Raw genomic sequence first — 21,698 nt, 5'->3', positions numbered from 1 at the left:
AACCGACATCCTACCTTGCTCTAGGCTCAAAAATTCATCTCTTTTCCTATCCCTCAAAGTCCGGGGGATATACTTCTCCATAAACAAGCTAGAGAATGATGCCCAAGTCATAGGTGGTGCCTCTGTTGGTTGGCACTCAACATGTGACCGCCACCACATTTTGGCGTTCCCTTGAAACTGATAAGTCACAAACTCAACACCAAACCGTTCTACTATACCCATCTTGTGTAGTAGCTCATGACAGTCAACCAGAAAATCGTAGGCATCCTCCGATTCAGCACCCTTGAAGACTGGAGGTTTCAATTTCAAGAACTTACTGAAAAGTTCATGCTGATCATTTGTCATTACAGGCCCTGTAGTCAGACGAGGAAACGTGCCTATTTCCAATGAGTCATCCATGCGGGGAGCCATAGTAGCCGCATGTTGTACCTACGGAGCCTGAGGTGCTGGTGCAGAAAACACTAGAGGTGTCTGGACTTGATCAGATAACCCGCTAAGATAAGCAAGAACCTGATTGATCATTTCTGGGGTAGGTTGGGGTGACAATTCCTCATTCTGCACTTGTTCATTCTCCTCATCCTCCCCTTCTCTTACTACTTCCTCAGTCGGTGGAGGAGTCACCGCCCTAGTATCAGATGGGTCAGGCGTTCGTCCTCTTCCCCTAGAGGACGTCCTCCCACGACCTCTACCACGGCCACTTGCCGCTACTCTTCCTTGAGCTACAGCCCCAGTGGCTGGCTAAGACGCTTCTTGTCTTGTCGATGTTGGTGCTGGCGCAGCCGTTGCTCTAGTTCTAACCATCTGCGAAATAGAGTGAAGATAGTCAGATACCAATTTGTATCACCTAGATACCAATTGGACCCAGGTAATAGCACGAAAAGAAGAAAGAAAGAATGGAATTTTTCCTAAAGTCTTATAGCCTCTTAAAGAAAAGTAAAGGCGTCCCCCTACTGTTCCTTAAGACTCTACTAGACTCGTTCTTGTGTGATGAGACCAACGAACCTAATGCTCTGATATCAAGTTTGTCACGACCCAAATCGGGTCGCGACTGGCACCCACATTTATCCTCCTATGTGAGCGAACCAACCAATCTAACCCCATCATTTCAAACATAATGAACTAAAACATTGCGGAAGACTTAAAAACTCATTAACAATATAAATCAAATAACTTCTAAAACTCAAACATTTATTATTATCCCCAAAATCTAGAAGTCATCATCACAAGAACATCTATGATTAAATTACTAAACTAAGAGTATTCTAAGAAGCTAAAATAAGTAAAAGCTAGTCCATTCCGGAAGTTCAAGGCATCAGGACATGAAGAGGAAGATCCAGTCCAAGCTAGAAGCATTAGCTCACCCTGAAATCCGGTGTAATGAAGACTGGCTAGAGTTGCGGTTGAGTTGAAGACGACGGCACATTTGCTGCACTCCACAAATAACAAGGAAAGAAACATACAAGTAGGGGTCAGTACAAAACACGGGTACTGAGTAGATATCATCGGCCAACTCAAAATAGAAAACAATATGCATCAAATAATATCATAAATCAACTACAATACTCAATCTGTAGCAACAACATGTACAAGAATCTTTGATAAATAACATCAAGTACACTCATGAGGACTCAAGCCTCCATATCATACTCATTTGGGAATTAGGTTCATTAAATTGAGTATATTAACATCTTTCAAGATTCATCACCTTTATTCTTGTGTCGGTACGTGACACTCCGCTCCCCTACTATTATGTGTCGGAACGTGACACTCCGATTCCTTAATTCTACGTGTCGGTTCATGACACCCGATCCCCTAATTCTACGTGTCGGTTCGTGACACCCGATCCCCTAATTCTACGTATCGGTTTGTGACACTCGATCCCCTAATTCTACGTGTCGGTTCGTGACACCCGATCCCCTAATTGTACGTGGCAGTTCGTGACACCCGATCCCCTAATTCTACGTGTCGGTTCGTGACACCCGATCCCCTAATTCTACGTGTCGGTTCGTGACACCCGATCCCCTAATTCTACGTGTCGATTCGTGACACCCGATCCCCTAATTCGATTAATTCATCAAGCCTTCTTTTATACCAAGGCATAATCAATCTCATCACTTTAGTTCATCAAGCCTTCTTTTATACCAAGACATCATTATTAACAAGGGTTTTCAAGATTTGGGATTCAATAGCTTCATCATGCTTATTTCATCACAATTATATAATCACATTCATGCAAGCATACAATTAAGCATATAGAAGACTTTACAATACAACCCAACACATATCATTCGCTATTAAGAGTTAACTACGAATAGTATAAAAATCATAACCTACCTCCACCGAAGATTAGTGATCAAGCAAGCAAATTTCCCAAAGCTTTCTGTTTTCCCCCTTCTCGATCGATCCTCTCTCCCTCTTCTTGTTCTTTCTATTTTCTTTATTCAAACCCTTTTTTTTACCCTAATTAGCATATAATTAAGAATAAAAGATGGCAATAATAACCCACTAATTAACTTAAGGTTACCTCGTTTAACCCCCATGTAATTAGACTTATTAACATTAACCCACTAAATTTATAATTATAGCAGGAATAGTCCAAAACGTCCTTAAAACATTTAAAGAAATCCGACCTCGCCTGGGATTACGCAGCCTGTGACGGCCCGTCGCGCCTGTGACGGTCCGTCCTGCTTCTCTGTCATAGAGTTCAGAGACTCAATTCCCTTAAAGAGTCTGTGATGGTCCGTCCTGCCATTCTGTTACGAAGTTCAGAGAGTCGATTTCAGTACCCATTTTTAAGAATTTCTAAGTGTTTTGAAACGAGAAACCCTCGACGGTCCGTCGTGCCCATGACGGTCCGTCGTGGGATCCGTCGTCTCAGCCAGTTTTCCAGAAATAACATCTGTTGCTCAAAACGACTAAACCGGTCGTTACATTATTTGCATAAAAAATAGGAGAGACATGAAAATATGGAAATGTCCCAACATTTTTCGTCACTTCAAACTGTGAGGACTGATCAAAATAATTATCTAATCCATAACTTTGAGCAATATTCCTTTCTTGCTGAAGTAAACCACTACAAAATACATAATAATAATAATAATAATAATAATAATAATAGTAATAATAATAATAATAATAGTTATTATTATTATTATTATTATTATTATTATTATTATTATTACAATAATACTAAATCATATAAATTAATAAATAATTAACAAAATGAACAAATAATAGTCGAAATATAATTATTGAGCATTACCGCTCACTTTCATTGATAGTTTCGTTCAAATCAAAATCATATCGATTGGTAAGAATATTTTTGATAATAGTCATGTTAGAAAAATTAGTAGATTGAGTTATCGGAAATTCATCAACGCTATGATGATTTTTTAATTGGGGATGAACATCGATCAATAAATGAGAACATTGTTGGCTAGTCTTAGGCTCTTTTCTAACATAGATTTCAAGTATTGTTAACTTGATTTGATCTATGTAATCATTTGGAACCCTTAGAAAGTCGATCAACGATTCGTCATTATAGATAATCCACTCTCCAAAATTTACTTGTCCTTGTGAAAAAAATGAAGTAGGTATTTTCCTACTATAATCATAATACTACATTTTATATCCCACTCTTTTATAAATTAATGAAAGAAAATATATGATATCGGATATTAATTGTATATTTAGCATTGTGTCTGGAAGGACAATTATAATAAATGGTATTTTCATCACGTATAATTTTTTCATACCAATAAATCAAAACTCTAACTTTTGTTTAAAAAGACATTATTTTGTGATTAAAATGAAGAATAATAGAAGACTAAAGATGTTGAATGTGCTATGTATGAATGCCCGTAAATAGAGCTTGGATGAACTTTCAGAATAAAAAAAATAAAAATACATATTGTAATAATTTTTTTTATTTTTATGATATGTCAAATCAATATAATTATTATGACAAACACTACAAAAGCATCATAAGGAGAGTAAAATTCAAAAAAATTTCCTCTTTAAAAAATGTAAGTTTTTCTTTCACTTTTTAATAAAATGTAAGAAAAAGTTACACTTTACAAAATGTAAGAAAAACTTACATTTTATAAAATATAAGAAATAGTTTCGTTATATATTAAAATATATTCGTTATGGGCTAACGAAAAACATTTGAAATATTAAATAAAGTAAAAAAATTTCTTCCACTAAACTTATTTTAATTACTTCCTAAAATAGTAATTTATTTTGATAACTTTTCCTTTTTTGCTTATTTAGTTTCCCAACTCTTAATGTGATTGCTGCCTTTCTGCTCGTGGGGGCAACTTTACATTAACAGTAGTTAATATTGATACTAGCTGGTCATGACCTGTGCAGGGACTGGCCCACCATGTACATTTGTGTATCTTCGACTTTTTTTATTCAAAATGCTGAAAAAGAAAATTTGAGCTTTAATTCGTCTTCTGTGTTGGTAGATTAATAAACACATATTTAGAAAACATAATTTATCATTACATGATGAATATATAAATATATAAAAGAAATTTTATCGTCATTGCAGTTCCAATTAAATAAAACGAATTTTAAAAATAAAATATATCTTCTATAATTAATGCAAAAAAATATTCATCAAAAACTTTTATTATGTGTAAAATATGTCAAATCATATTCGTATGAGATATTTATTAATCGACAAATGGGGACCCATCTCAAGGACAAAGGGGCATTTGTTAAGTTCTTGGCATCATTTTTTGTTTTACACTTATTTTAATATGTTCTTTATTTTTTTTAAATGTTTTTTTAACTAATCTAATTAGTTTATGTTTTTTTTTGTTTTACACTTATTTTAATATATTTTTTGTTTTCATTTTTATAAATGTATTTTCTTAACTAATTTAATTAGTTTGTATTTTTTCTTATTTATTTTTTGTTTTACACTTATTTAAATATATGTTTTGTTTATATTTATTTTAGTTTTACACTTATTTTAATATATTTTTTGTATTCTTTTTTTTAAAAATGTTTTTTTGTCACGACCCAAAACGAACCGTGAGTGGCACTCACACTTATCCCCCTATGTGAGCGAACCCAACCAATCTAACCCCAACGTTTTCAAACATAATAAACAGAATAAAATGCGGAAGACTTAAAACTCAATAATATAACAAATAAATAACTTCTAAAACTCAAAACTTATAATTATCCCCAAAATCTGGAAGTCATCATCACAAAAACATCTATGCTCAAATCACTAAATCTAAGAGTATCTAAGAAACTAAAATAACTAAACAGCTAGTCCATGCCAGAACTTCAAGGCATCAAGACGTGAAGAAGAAGATCCAGTCCAAGCTACAAACAATAGCTCACCCTGAAATCTGACGTGATGAAGACTGGCTAGAGTTGCGGTTGAGTTGAAGACGACGGTGCGTTTGCTGCACTCCATAAATAACAAAGAGAAAACATTCAAGTAGGGGTCAGTACAAAACACGAGTACTGAGTAGATATCATCGGTCAACTCAACATAGAAAGTAATATATATCAGATAATATCATAAAATCAACTACAATACTCAACAGGTAGCAGTAACTAGTATAAAGATCATTGATAATAACACCAAGTACACCCATGAGGACTCAAGCCTCCATACAATACTCATTTGAGAAATAGGTTCATTTTTTTGAGTATATTAACATAATTCAAGATTCATTCTCTTTACTACCCTGGTGTCGGAACGTGACACTCCGATCCTTCTCATACTATCCTGGTGTCAGAACGTGACACCCGATCCACTACTACTATCCTGGTGTCAGAATGTGACACCCGATCCATTAATACTATCCTGGTGCCGGAACGTGACAGCCGATCCATTAATACTATCATGGTGCAGGAACGTGACACCCGATCCATTAATACTATCCTGGTGCCGGAACGTGACACCCGATCCATTAATACTATCCTGGTGCCGGAACGTGACACCCGATCCATTAATACTATCCTGGTGCCGTGACACCCGATCCCCTAACCTCATTCTTTTAGTTCATCAAGCCTTCTTTTATACCAAGGCATCATCATTAACAAAGAGGTTTTTAAAGGTTTAAGATTCAACAGCCTCATCATGCTTATTTTATCACAATTACATAATCACATCATGTAAGCACATAATTAAGCATATAGAAGGGTTTACAATACTACCCAATACATATCATTCGCTATTAAGAGTTTACTATGAAATAGCATAAACCATAACCTACCTCCACCGAAGAATTGAAGTCAAGAAATCTATTTTTCCAATGCTTTGCTTTCTTCTTCGTTTCTCCCTCTCTCGTTCGTTCGTCCCCTCTTTCTCCTTTTTTTACTGATTTTTCCTTATTCAACCTCTTTTTCTTTTACCCTAATTACCATATTATTAAGTATAAAAGATGACCAAAGTAATACACTAATTAATCCAAGGTTATCTCCTTTAACCCCCAAGTAATTGAATTATTAACATTAAACCCCTAATTTTATAATTATAAGCAGGAATAGTACAAAACGCCCCTTAAAACTTTTAACAGAAATCCGACCCAGTCAGGGTTACGCAGTCTGTGACGGGCCGTCGTGCCTGTGACGGTCCGTCCTGCTGAGTCGTCACAGAGTTCAGAGACTGAATTTTACTAAAGGGCTTGTGACGGTACGTCGTGCCCGCGACAGTCCGTCTTGTCATATCGTTGCGAAATTCAGATAGTTGTTCTCAGTACCCAATTTTTCAAAATTCTAAGTGTTTTGGAACGAGACACCCTCGATGGTCCGTTGTGCCCATGACGGTCCGTCGTGGGATCCGTTGACTCAGACAGTTATTACCAGAAATAAACTCTACTGCTCAAAACGACTAACAGGTCGTTACAATAGATACCAATTTACCCATTGTTCGTCCCCGAACGATCACAAGAAGAAAAACAAGGACGAAAAGGAGTACCTGAGTCTGTAAAAAGGTGTGGATATATTTCTTGCATATTGGCCTCCTTCTCCCAAGTGGACTCTTCGGCTGACCGATTCTTCCATTGAACTTTGACAGATGCAATCTCCCTTGACCTCAAGTTGCGGACTTCCCTATCTAAAATAGCAACAGGCTGCTCCTCATAAGACAAATTCTCATCAAGAAGAACTGAATCCCAACGAATGATGTAGTTTCCATCACCATGGTATCTTTTCAGCATAGACACATGAAATACCGGGTGCACTCCTGAGAGTGCTGGGGGCAAGGCTAATTCATAAGCTACCTCCCCCACGCGCTTCAGAACTTCAAATTGACCTATGTACCTCGGACTAAGCTTACCTCGCTTACCAAACCGCATCACCCCTTTCATGGGTGAAACCTTCAGCAAAACTTGCTCGCCCTCCATAAACTCCATGTCTCTAACCTTTCGATCTGCATATTCCTTCTGCCTACTTTGAGCCGCTAAAAGCTTTTCTTGAATGCATTTCACTTTATCAACGATTCCCTCAGAAGATCAGTACCCCAAGGTCTAATATCAAATGCATCAAACCACCCAATGGGAGACCTACATCTTCTCCCATACAATGCCTCAAATGGGGCCATATCAATACTTGAGTGATAGCTATTGTTGTATGAGAACTCTGCTAAGGGTAAGAAGTTATCCCAATGACCACCAAACTCTATCACACATGCACGAAGCATATCCTCTAAAACCTGAATCGTTCGCTCAGACTGACCATCGGTCTGAGGGTGAAATGCAGTACTTAGATCCAATCTAGTACCCAATTCAGCATGCAATATTTCCCAAAACTTAGAAGTAAACTGTGTACCTCTATCTGATATAATGGAGAGTGGAACTCCATGCAATCGAACAATTTCTAAGATGTAAATTTTGGCTAACTTCTCTGCATTATAAGTCACCTTGACCGGAATGAAACGAGCAGACTTAGGTAATCTGTCATTAATCACCCAAATAGAGTCATACTTACCCATCGTCTTTGGAAGACCAACCACGAAATCTATTGCAATTCTCTCCCACTTCCATTCAGGAATGGGCATTTTCTGAAGTGTCCCTCCAGGCCTCTGGTGTTCATACTTTACATGCTGACAATTCAGGCATTGAGCAACAAAATCAACAATGTCACGCTTCATCCTACTCCACCAAAAATGTTGCTTTAGGTCACGATACATCTTGGTTGCACCAGGATGTATAGAATACCTTGAACTATGAGCCTCTGTAAGAATAGTGTGAATTAAGTCATCGACGCGGGGTACACATACTCTTCCCTTGATTCTCAAAATACCTTCCCCATTGATTTTTGCTTCTTTAGCCTCTCCTTGCAATACCTTATCTCGGATCTGGATCAGTTTCTCATCGGTAAACTGCTTTCCTTTAATCTTGTCAAGAAAGGAAGATCTTGCCTCCACACAGGCCAAAAACCCTCCCTTCTCATTTACTTCTAGCCTCATAAGGTCATTAGCCAAAGTCTGAACCTCTCTAGCCAATGGGCGTCTAGAAACCTGCAAGTGGGCTAGACTTCCCATGCTTCCTGCCTTTCTACTTAAAGCATCTACCACAACATTAGCCTTTCCCGGATGATACAAAATAGTGATATCGAAGTCCTTTAGTAGTTCCATCCATCTCCTCTGTCTCAAGTTCAAATCTTTCTGAGTAAAGACATACTGTAAACTATGATGATCCGTATAGACTTCACATTTAACCCCATATAGATAATGTCTCCATTGCTTTAATGCAAACACTACCGCAGCCAACTCCAAATCATGGGTAGGATAATTACGTTCATGCACCTTTAATTGCCTCGAAGCATAAGCAATTACACTCTTCTCTTGCATTAACACTGCACCCAAACCAGAATAGGATGCATCACAATAAATAACGAAGTTCTTTCCTTCCACTGGCAAGGTGAGAATTGGTGCAGTAGTCAACAAAGTCTAGAGTTTCTGAAAGCTTTCTTCACATTCGTCCGACCATACAAATGGAACACTCTGCTTAGTCAAGTTTGTCAATTGGGAAGCAATAGAAGAAAATCCCTTGACAAATCGACGGTAGTAGCTAGCTAAACCAACGAAGCTCCTTACCTCTGTAACATTAGTAGGCCTTACCCAATTCTTTACTACTTCAATCTTGGAAGGATCCACCATCACTCCGTCCTTAGAAACTACGTGCCCCAAGAAGGACACTGAATCTAGCCAAAATTCACACTTAGAGAATTTGGCATAAAGCTTTTTCTCCCTGAACATTTCTAATACTATTCTCAAGTGCTCCTCATGTTCTCTCTTGCTCTTCAAGTATACCAGTATGTCATCAATGAATACAATGACAAAGACATCCAGATATGTCTTGAAAATCCTGTTCATCAAGCTCATTAAAGCAGTAGGGGCATTCGTAAGCCCAAAAGACATTACTAAGAACTCATAATGCCCATACCTGGTCCGAAAAGCAGTTTTGGGCACATCCGTTGCCCGTATTTTCAATTGATGATAACCAGATCATAAATCGATTTTTGAGAAGGTTCAAGCACCTTGTAACTGATCGAACAAATCATCGATGCGAGGAAGAGGATACTTGTTCTTAACAGTTACCTTATTCAGTTGTCTGTAGTCAATGCACATCCGAAAACTTCCATCCTTCTTCTTCACAAACAAAACAGGAGCACCCCAAGGGGATGCACTTGGTCTAATAAAACCTTTCCCTAACAACTCTTGAAGTTGGTTCTTTAACTCTCTTAACTCAGCGGAAGCCATCCTATACGGGGGTAAGGAAATGGGGCGAGTACCCGACTCCAGATCAATGCAAAAGGCGATATCCCTATCCGGTGGCATACCAGGAAGGTCTGCAGGAAACACATCCAGAAACTCATGGACTATTGAAACCGACTCAATTGAGGGTACTTAGGTAGTATCATCCCTGAGGTGTGCCAAGAAAGCTAAACAACCCTTTCTAACCATTCTCTTAGCACGAATGAAGGAGATGATACGAACTGGAGTGGAAGTGTAGTCAACCTCCCGCACTAACGGATTTGTCTCAGGCTTGGTCAATGTCACAGTTTTGGCGTTGCAATCTAAGATTGCGAAGTTTGGAGAAAGCCAAGTCATACCCAGAATTACATCTAAGTCAACCATTTCTAAGATAACCAAGCCTACATGAGTATTGCTCTCCATAAAAGTCACGGGACAAGACCTATACACCTTTTCGACTATCACAGACTCACCCACCGGAGTAGAAACACGAATAGGCATGTCAAGCAATTCACAATGTAAATTAAGGCCAGTAGCAAATGAGGAAGATACATATGAAAATGTGGATCCAGGATCAAATAATACAAAAGCCATGCAATCACAAACCAAAAGACTACCTGTGATAACGGCATCAGATGTCTCCGCTTCAAATCTCCAAAGGAAAGCATAACAATGGGCCCTATCACTTGTATGCCCGTTGCCCCTACCATGTTGTGCTGCAGAAGCTCCAGTTTTCACGTCACCCCAGCCGTTTTGATGACCACCATTACCTCGGCCACCACGTCCTCCCGAATAGCGGCCTCTTCCATGACCACCTCTACCTCTGACTATTGGGGGTCTGTAACTCTGTTTTGGACAATATCTCTTAATATGTCCAATTTCCCCACATCCATAACACTCTATGGGTTCAAGCATAGGTCTCTGTGAGAACGAAAGAGTCTGGGGATAACCTCCAATCTCAGAGAATTGTTGTCCGGTCTGCGGTGGACCCCCAGCTACAGTCTGTAATGAAGACTGAATAGGGCGGGCTGGATAACCTCCTGAACTCTGCCCTCTAAAGTAAGAACCGTTAAACTCGCCTCCTTTACGAAACCACTTAGATGTCGATGCCATGGTGAAGTCGTCTGGCTTCACTCCCTCCACTTCTATCACGAAATCTACCACCTCCTGAAAGGATTTTGCTGCAGCAGCTACCTGTAAGGCTGAAATCCGCAAATCTGACCTCAACCCTTTCACGAAATGGCGAATTCTCTCTTGTGGACTGAAGCAAAGCTGGGTGGCATACCTAGATAGTGCACGAAACTTAGCCTCATAAGCAGTAACCGACATTCTGCCTTGCTCTAGGCTCAAGAACTCATCTCTCCTCCTATCCCTCAAAGTCCGGGGTATATACTTCTCCATAAACAAACTAGAGAATGATGCCCAAGTCATAGGTTGTGCTTGTGCTAGTTGACACTCAACATACGATTGCCACCACATTTTGGCGTTCCCTTGAAATTGATAAGTCACAAACTCGACGCCAAATCGTTCTACTATACCCATCTTGTGTAGTAGCTCATGACAATCAACCAGAAAATCGTAGGAATCCTCAGATTCAGCACCCTTGAAGACTGGAGGTTTCAATTTCAAGAACTTACTGAAGAGTTCATGCTGATCACTTGTCATTATGGGCCCTGTAGTCAACCGAGGAAACGTGCCTATTTCCAATGAGGCATCCATGCGGGGAGCCACAGCAGCTGCATGTTGTACTCCCGGAACCTGAGGTGCTGGTGCAGAAAACACTGGAGGTGTCTGGCCTTGATCAGATAACCCACTAAGGTAAGCAAGAACCTGATTAATCATCTCTGGGTAGGTTGGGGTGGTAATTCCTCATTCTGCACTTGCTCTTTCTCCCTTTCCTCCCCCTCTCTTACTACTTTCTCAGTCGGTGGAGGAGTCACCACCCTAGTACTAGATGGGCCAGGTGTTTGTCCTCTTCCTCTAGAGGATGTCCTCCTACGACCTCTACCACGGCCTCTTGCCATTGTTCCTCTTCGAGCTACAGTCTCAGTGGCTGGCTCAGACGCCTCTTGTCTTGCCGGTGCTGGTGTTGGCGCGGTTGTTGCTCTAGTTCTAACCATTTGTGAAATAGAGTGAAGATGGTCAGATACCAATTTGTATCACCTAGATACCAATTGGACCCATGTAATAGCACGAAAGAAAGAAAGAATGGAATTTTCCTAAAGTCTTGTAGCCTCTCAAAGAAAAGTAAAGGCGTCCCCCTACCGTTCCTCAAGACTCTACTAGACTCGTTCTTGTGTGATGAGACCAACGAACCTAATGCTCTAATACCAAGTTTGTCACGACCCAAAACGAACGGCACCCACACATATCCCCCTATGTGAGCGAACCCAACCAATCTAACCCCAACGTTTTTTAGCAAACCCAACCAATCTAACCCCAACGTTTTCAAACATAATAAACATAATAAAATGCGGAAGACTTAAAACTCAATAATATAACCAATAAATAACTTCTAAAACTCAAAACTTATCATTATCCCCAAAATCTGGAAGTCATCATCACAAGAACATCTATCCTCAAATCACTAAATCTAAGAGTATCTAAGAAACTAAAATAACTAAACAGCTAGTCCATGCCAGAACTTCAAGGCATCAAGACGTGAAGAAGAAGATCCAGTCCAAGCTAGAAACAATAACTCACCCTGAAATCTGACGTGATGAAGACTGGCTAGAGTTGCGGTTGAGTTGAAAACGGCGGTACGTTTGCTGCACTCCATAAATAACAAAGAGAAAACATTCAAGTAGGGGTCAGTACAAAACACGAGTACTGAGTAGATATCATCGGCCAACTGAAAATAGAAAGTAATATATATCAGATAATATCATAAAATGAACTACAATACTCAACAGGTAGCAGCAACAAGTACAAAGATCATTGATAATAACGCCAAGTACACCCATGAGGACTCAAGCCTCCATACAATACTCATTTGAGAAATAGGTTCATTTTTTTGAGTATATTAACATAATTCAAGATTCATTTTCTTTACTATCCTGGTGTCGGAACGTGACACTCCGATCCTCTTCATACTATCCTGGTGTCGGAACGTGACACCCGATCCACTACTACTATCATGGTGTCGGAACGTGACACCCGATCCATTAATACTATCCTGGTGCCGGAACGTGACAGCCGATCCATTAATACTATCCTGGTGCCGGAACGTGACACCCGATCCATTAATACTATCCTGGTGCCGGAACGTGACACCCGATCCATTAATACTATCCTGGTGCCGGAACGTGACACCCGATCCCCTAACCTCATTTTTTTAGTTCATTAAGCCTTCTTTTATACCAAGGCATCATCATTAACAAAGAGGTTTTTAAAGGTTTAAGATTCAACAGGCTCATCATGCTTATTTTATCACAATTATATAATCACATCATGCAAGCACACAATTAAGCATATAGAAGGGTTTACAATACTACCCAATGCACATCATTCGCTATTAAGAGTTTACTATGAAATAGCATAAACCATAACCTACCTCCACCGAAGAATTGAAGTCCAGAAATCTACTTTTCCAATGCTTTGCTTTCTTCTTTGTTTCTCCCTCTCTCGTTCGTTCGTCCCCTCTTTCTCCTTTTTTTCTGATTTTTCCTTATTCAACCTCTTTTTCTTTTACCCTAATTACCATATTATTAAGTATAAAAGATGACCAAAGTAACCCACTAATTAATCCAAGGTTATCTCCTTTAACCCCCAAGTAATTGAATTATTAACATTAAACCCCTAATTTTATAATTATAAGCAGAAATAGTCCAAAACGCCCCTTAAAACTTTTAACAGAAATCCGACCCAGTCAGGGTTACGCAGTCTGTGATGGGCCGTCGTGCCTGCGACGGTCCGTCCTGCTGAGTCGTCACAGAGTTCAGAGACTGAATTTTACTAAAGGGCCTGTGACGGTCCGTCCTGCCATGTCGTCGCGAAGTTCAGAGAGTTGTTCTCAGTACCCAATTTTTCAGAATTCTAAGTGTTTTGGAACGAGACACCCTCGACGGTCCGTCGTGCCCATGACGGTCTGTCGTGGGATCCGTCGACTCAGACAGTTATTACTAGAAATAAACTCTACTGCTCAAAACGACTAACAGGTCGGTACATTTTTTCATTCTTACCTAATCTAATTAGTTTATTTTTTTCTTTTTTATGAAGTGAATTTTCATTTCATTTTTTATGATAATTGTATAAGATTTTATTTTATTATATATTTTTTTCTATTCTATGCTATTTATTAATATTATAATAAGTAGTTGTTTGTATTTAATTTTTTGTTTATAGAATCAAGATATTGGTGAAGTCGCAAAAATTCTTTTTAAGGAAAAAGTTAATAAAGTTGTTATTTTTAATTATCATTTCCTTAGAAATGTATTAAAAAAGTAGATAAATAAAATATTTATTAAATTTCACCCAACTTAAATGTCAGGAATAAAAAATATTATATATATTAACAAACGAATTATGTTTTTATGTAGATGTTTATGAATAATTTTCATACTTTTATTAAAGTATGGAAGTGTAAAATTTGAAACGTTAATTAAAAAAGAAATCAAATAAAAAAAAAGTAAAAGATAGGGAGAACGTCATAAAGGAAAAGCGAGAAGAGGAGTTTGGGTCATTCAATTATCCACTTGTCGAAGAATAACTGAAGCCTTTGTACAAATTTTGTCTATCTCATTATATTTAAGTAAATTTTTTTAAATGTCAATATTTTAATATTTAAAATGACTCATTAGCAACACTTTTCATATTTAGTAAAAATGTTAAAATTTTAATTTATTATGTATCTTATTTATGTTTTTATTATTTGTTTTTATTTAAAGAGTACAACTATTTAATAACAAAAGAGAGAAAATCAAGGAATAGAATATTTCAAAAAAATAAAGATCACTTAATTTTCTCATCAGTTATATTTTTCAAATAAAATTCAAATTTTGTTCTTTTATTTCTCCAGAATCTCAATCTTTTTTTTATTAGTTTGTATTCATTCCAAGATATGCCAAATGATAATTATTTAAGAAACATATTTGTAGTCATATATTTGTTTCATGTGTATTTATTTGTTTCTTCAAAAATCTTGTATTTTGTATTCATTTCAATACGTATTTTATTTGTATTTCTATTTATTATTGTTTTTATTTAGAATATTATATGATAATATATAAAATTCAAAAAAATAGTATGATGAAAAAGTGAGATAAATTTTTTTTTTAGAAAAGGAACAAATCACTTAAAATTCTCATCATTAAAACTTCAAAAAAAAATTCCTTTTTCATTTTTGTTTTCATTATAATTGTATACCAATATTTTTTACATTTTATGTGCGTGCTCACTTTACCATTCAAATCAAAATTGATTTTTTCTTTCAAACTACAAATTATATTTCGGTGATCAAAATTGCATTACTTGATATATATATATATATATATACACACACACACATATACATATACATATCTCAATATATATGAATATGATTTATGAGCAAGATTTTTTTTTTGGGGGGGAGGGGAATATCATACTTGGTTATAAATAATAAATTTGTTGAGGAAGGATATAATATTGTAAAAAATAAATAAAAATTGACTATGAAAGAAATAAGAACCAATATTCTGGAAAACAGATAGCATACATAATAAAATAATATAATCAGAATACAATATTCTAAAAAAAATACAAAATTAACTGTTGAAAAAAAGATATTTAAGAAATACAAATTCATATGAGATATCATACATAGTGGAAGTGATATAATCAGAATACAATATTCTAAAAAAATACAAATTGACTGTTAAAAATCGAATACATCTATTCTTAATAAATACAAATTCATATGAGATACGTATTTGAATCACTACAAATAAAAAATATATATAATGTTCTTAATAAAAATACAAGTGATGAGTAAAATAAAAATAATTGACAAACAAAAGTTAATATGAATATTATTCTGATATGAATACAATTTCGCAACCTTGTTCTTTGACTCTCTCTTTCTTCTTCGTTTGCTATGTTCCTTTTTTCCAATTCTTTTCACCAAATTCAAATCTGAATTTGTGTTTATTTGTGAATTAATAACTCTAAAGAAAAATTCGAAATTATTAAATATGAATATACAAAAAAAAATCAAACAATATATTATGTATGAATGTTTATGTAGATTAATACAAATTATAATCTACTAAATCTCAAATATGAAAATAAAATCTTAAAAATTAATGTTTCAAATACTAAAATTACGAAATGCATAAATATTTAATGACTATGTTAACAAACTCATATAAAAATCGAAAAAATGACGAAAAATCTGTAATAAATACAATTCAAAATTCAACATAATTTTTTATTTCGAAAACAAAATCTCATGAAATGTCACGACCCAAAACGAGTCGTGAGTGGCATCCACACTTAACTACCTGGGTGGACGAACCAAGAAATTCAAATCCCAACATGTACCAAAAATTCAACTATAAATAATATAAATAATGCGGAAGCTCCAAAAGATACTAAGCAAGCAATTTAAATAAGTTTCTAAAGTTTAATACTTATCATCCCAAAATCTGATAGTCATCACATCAAGGACATCTAATCTCCAATACTAAGTCTAAGAATATCAAATACACTAAAATAAAAGAATAAAATGGTATGTGTCCGAAAGTATAGGACATCATGTCATGACCGAGAGAATCCAACACGAGCTTGAATTGTTAGCTCACCCTGGAACTTGATATGCGGAAGTTTGGTTAGAACTGAGGGAAATTAGAAGTCATAGGTACACTTGCTGCATTTCATAAAAGGAAAACAAAGAAGAAAACAAGTAGGGCGCAGTATGAGGCAACATATACTGAGTAAGTATCATCGGTCAACCCAAAATAGTAACTAATATACAAAAAATAATAGTATGAACTCAACTATAGCACTTAACATTTGATAAGCAACAAACAACATCAACAAGTGTCAATAACAATAAAGTAAGCACGTATTAAGTCAACGGCATCAAGATCACACATGAGGACTCATGCCTCCAAACCAAACCATTTTGGAAGTTGAGTTCTTTGAGATTGAGTATCTTTCATTAATTCAACATATTTTTCCTTTAATATTATCGTGTCGGAACGTGACACTTCGATCCCAGAATATCGTGTCAGAACGTGACACTGCGATACAAGAATACCGTGTCGGAATGTGACACTCCGATCCAAGAATACCTTGTCGGAACGTGACACCCCGATCCAATAATACCATTAATTTATCATTTAATATCACCACTTTTTCATTCGTTAATAATATTTCATCGATCCTTCTTTATTCAAGGCATTACTTCGATAAAGATGGTTTAAGATTATACATTCCAAGATCTTAGGATTTCAGACCAATTACAAAACACACGACCAAGCCACACAATCACACAATCAAGTACATAGAGAACTTCAAAATATCATTCAATGCATATCAGTCACTATTAAGAGTTTACTATCAAATAGCATAAACCATAACCTACCTCCACTGAAAAACCAAAGTCAAACAAACTACTTCTCCAATGCTTTTCATTTTTTTCAATGTATCGAACACTTCAAATCTATCAAATATATATAATTTGTAAATTAACAAGTTCATGGACATCCATCATTCTATACTTTTGGCCTAGATCCGAAAAAATCCTCAAGCACAAATCTATATTCATGTTCCTAATCTTGAGGTCAATTGGTATATCAAGTCTTTTATTTTTATATTAAAGCTTAAGGTTAAGTCTTGGTTCCTCCTATAGATTTATATAATGACATCCATATAATATAGTACACGTAATATTTAACTACCTATACCAACATATTAATACTAGAGTAATAATGTGATAACCATAAAAAAATTCCCTACCTAAAACCAAAGGCATAACCCATAACTTAAACACTGGAATAACGCCTAAAGCTTTGATCGAAATTCCAAATTCATTATAGAATTCTAATTAATTCTTAATTGATCACCAAAAAATTATTAATTAGTCATTAACTTTCTTAATTTTTTGTTGGCCATAATGTTTCATTTTTAAAATTGGCAATCACGAGTAGAGAGAGGAGTTCTCAATTTGCCTTTTTTCAATTAACACTATAATAATATAATTTTAACATTAACATTAAAATAATATAAATTCCCTACCCCAACCATTAACTATAATGTGACTCAGCAGGTAAGTGATAATCCTATCAATAGCAACGTTATAGTGCAGCAACCGACCTTTACAATTAAGTTTAGAATTTCATCTCTACCCACAACTAAATATCAATAATACTATCACTATATCCATGAAATTCATCAACATAGGCAGGGAGTAAAGTTCAATTAAAATTTTGCTTACCTGGTGCCGCACAAAGTAATTTTTCACATTGTTCGTCTACATGTGAGTTTCTCTCGCCTAAAACCCTTATTTTTTTCTACAGAGTATCTACAACCGAATTATAATATAGGAATAACTATAAAAATGATAAAAGTTACCAACTATTTGTTTTACTAGTATTTTTTAACCACTAACTAAGTAAATTATTAAAACTACCTCTCTAATTTTATGATTATAATTACGAATAGTCCAAAAGAATCATCTAGACTCTATAGGAAAGTATTTTAAGAAATAAACAACTGACTCACTGTGATTGGAATCCGACTTCCTTGTGACCCGGATAACGCAGCGGATGATACGTAGTACTCAAAACGACCATAAGAGTCGTTACAAGATCTTTATAATTATATATAAAATAGGTAAAAAAAAACAATTTGTGGATATACTCCTAAAAGCCGTCAGATGAGAGAAATGAAACTTTTCTATGATTTCATTATTTGGTCATAAGTCGTTGGTCAAGTAATTAAATCCTCTAGGAGCCCCACCACTATCATTGCTACTACAAACTCTAGTAATTAATATGAATATTATAATAAATATTCCTTTCATATTTTTTTTATATGCATATCAAAAAAACATAAATAATGTAATAATTTTAGCAATTTATTCAAAATATTTGTTCAAAATTTTAAAAATTAATGTGAATACTCTAAAAAAAAGAATTAGTTGCAACGATAATATAGAAAAAAAATTAATTAATGGTTTATAATAGTAAGAGGGGAGCGAGAAAGGGGAGAGAGTGGAGAGATGCGAACTACATATGTGTATCTGTCAGATAAATTATTTATTCGTCATGGTATACATATGTATTGTCTTGCGAGTAAGATTAAGAGAAAGAGAGGAGAGAGATTAATGAGATTGAGAGAAGAAGGAGAGAGGCGGGCGAGAGAGGAAAGAGTGTAGTGACAAATTAATTGTATTTGTATATCTGTCATATATATATATATATATATATATATATATATATATATATATATATATATATATATATATATATATATATATATATATAACATTTGTATTTACATATGCATAAAAAAAAGAGGCAAGAGAGAGGAAAAGTGGAGAGAGGTAACAAAATAGCTAAAATAATTTGCAAGCCGTAATTATTTCAAACTATAGCTATGTTAACTAATTTAACTAGTATATGTTTTCTTATCCGCGTAATTTTTCCTTAATAGTAAAGGTAAAATAGACACAAGATAAATTATTTCTAAATTTTTCAAACTGGACAAGTATTATTGAATAACTAATTTTTAGTACATTGGACAAATAAAATGAACGAAAAGAGTAAAAATTAGCGGCTTTGAATTTTAATAATTAAATTAATAAATTTTAATGTGTGAAAGTTCTATTTCTATTCTAGTTCATCATAGCTTTCATTTCACTTTACCTCTTAATTCGACACACATTTTCATAAAACTTCACCATTATATTCATCAAAAATAAAAATAACAAATACTTTTTATTATAATATTTGAGATTCTGCAAAAAAATAAATGAATAATGGAGTCAACATGTTCACAATGAGTCCACAATATAAACTCAGATTTTCCTTTAAAAATAGGATAGATCATAATTTTCATTATTTCCTACCATTTCAAATATTTCAAAATTCTCTATTTTTTCCTAATTCTCAAGTCAGTCGGATACATAAGTGTTCAACCTTACCCATGTTGACCCTTCCCTTTTTAAGTCCTTTAATCCCTCCCTAATTTTACTTTACAATCTTATCAGTTACAATTTCATCTCCATTTGAATTGTAAAAGAATTCTCTCTGCACTGAATAAAATTCAAATCAATTTATTGGTAAAATTTTCGTCTTCTTTGCTATCATATTAATACTCTTTCAATAAAAAAAATTCATCCTTATTTTCTAATTTAGATCACGCTCCTTCAAAAAAGGGTACAAAAGTTTCGTCTACAATTGTTCGACCTACTCCAACCATGATAATGATCTTTGATTTATTTCTACGGTTTTTTGATGTTCAATATTGCATTTAGTAGTTGATACAAATGCATGATACATTGCTAGAACAATGGCAGAAAAATTTCATCTACAATTTCTTGACTCACTCTACCCAATGTAACGATTTTAATCTAATTCTACGCTATTTTTCGATGTTCAATCTTGCATCTAGTAGTTGTTTCAAATGCACGATACATTATTGAAAAAGTAATTTTATTATATTCCAATATATGATATTCATATTTCAGATATTAATGCATAACGCTAATCTTGTTGGATCATTTTCTTTGTGTATCATCAATCCTATTCAAATGTAAGTTTTGTAAAATTTTGGTCAAAGTATATGTTCAATTCATTTTTATAATGTATCTCCCCCTTGAAGTGCATTGAGTGAGAGGAAGTTTTTTGTGTTACTAGACATGTGCTTTGAGCATCCACTATCCATAAACCAACACCGACTGCTACTTCCTTCACTCCCTGCAATAAATATCACTTGTTAGACTTGGGAACCCATTTTAACTTGAGTTCCCAGTAAGCATATAGAGGAGTAATCAGGATGTTTCTGGACCAGTGAGGCACTTTGGTCTTTTTCTTTTTCAAAGACTTAGGAATCGGACTAGGTCCCCCTTTTCGTGCCCTTTTCTGTGTAAAGTAGACTAAAAAGTTCTCTTGTGACTCTTTCCAAGTGTGGCAATGCTTTTTCAAATGACTATTTCTACAAAAGTGAAGACACAACAAATTATCTGATATATACACATAGTTACTGTGAGTATTGTAGAGAGGGGTGATGTTCAAACTACCTATACCCTTTTTGTTGTAATTGTTTTGACTGGTGATACTGGAGAGTAGTTTGTAGGATTTGGCCCATATAAGAGAAGTATTGAGTTCTTCCTTATCCTTGACCATGTCCCTCTCCAAATGATCATTTCTTTCCAATGCTAGAGCAAGTCGGGTCTCAATAGTTATAAAATTTGCTTCCAATTCAGCCTGTAAGCTTGTAAAACTCCCCCTTTCTTTTCCTAGATTTCTCAATCATTAAGTCCAATTGATTTTTGATTTCTAGTTTTTCAGATTCAAGAACTACTAGTTGTTCCTCAATGACAGACATTCTCATAGTCATCACGTCTGTATTCTCACTAAGATTATGAAGATTTGCGTTCATAGAGTCCTTTTCGGTGGTTAACTCTATAATAGAGTCAATCAAAGACATTTGCTAACTTTCTCAACCTTCTAACAGAGTAAGTGTTCAAGTTTTGCTTAAAGTCGAGGAGATTTAACTTATCTACATCATCTTCCTCATCTGACTTGGCCTTGAGTGCATACATTCCATCAAATACTTTAGCCCCATCTTGAATCACCATTATTGATGCATCCTAAGGATAATCTGATTCTCCTGAACCACTTGATGATCCCCCTTCATGCAGTAAGATATTTCTTCACTACGTAGTCCGCTGCAGCCATTTTGGTACTTTTGTCAAGTATCGGGTCCTTTCTTTTGTCCTTTTCACCTCTAGGACTTTGTTACTCGTTGTTTTCAGCTTTGA

At 35.3% G+C, this 21,698-nt stretch overlaps 1 protein-coding gene across 1 annotated transcript; it reads right to left on the bottom strand.

Annotated features, from left to right (window-relative positions):
- Positions 1 to 719: 719 nt before the first annotated feature.
- LOC101267487 (uncharacterized) lies at positions 720 to 21,515 on the bottom strand. Its single transcript, XM_069295887.1, has 9 exons — positions 21,373 to 21,515; positions 10,681 to 11,015; positions 10,348 to 10,551; positions 9,928 to 10,053; positions 9,690 to 9,825; positions 9,287 to 9,341; positions 8,252 to 8,329; positions 7,872 to 8,074; positions 720 to 801 (listed from the first exon to the last, which is right to left on the bottom strand). The coding sequence occupies exons 1-9, from the start codon at positions 21,513 to 21,515 to the stop codon at positions 720 to 722; spliced, it is 1,362 nt and encodes a 453-aa protein (XP_069151988.1).
- Between the last annotated feature and the right edge of the window lie 183 nt (positions 21,516 to 21,698).

The sequence above is a fragment of the Solanum lycopersicum genome, chromosome 3, assembly GCF_036512215.1.
Source record: "Solanum lycopersicum chromosome 3, SLM_r2.1".
NCBI lineage: Eukaryota > Viridiplantae > Streptophyta > Magnoliopsida > Solanales > Solanaceae > Solanum > Solanum lycopersicum.
This window is presented reverse-complemented; position numbering and strand designations above follow the sequence as displayed.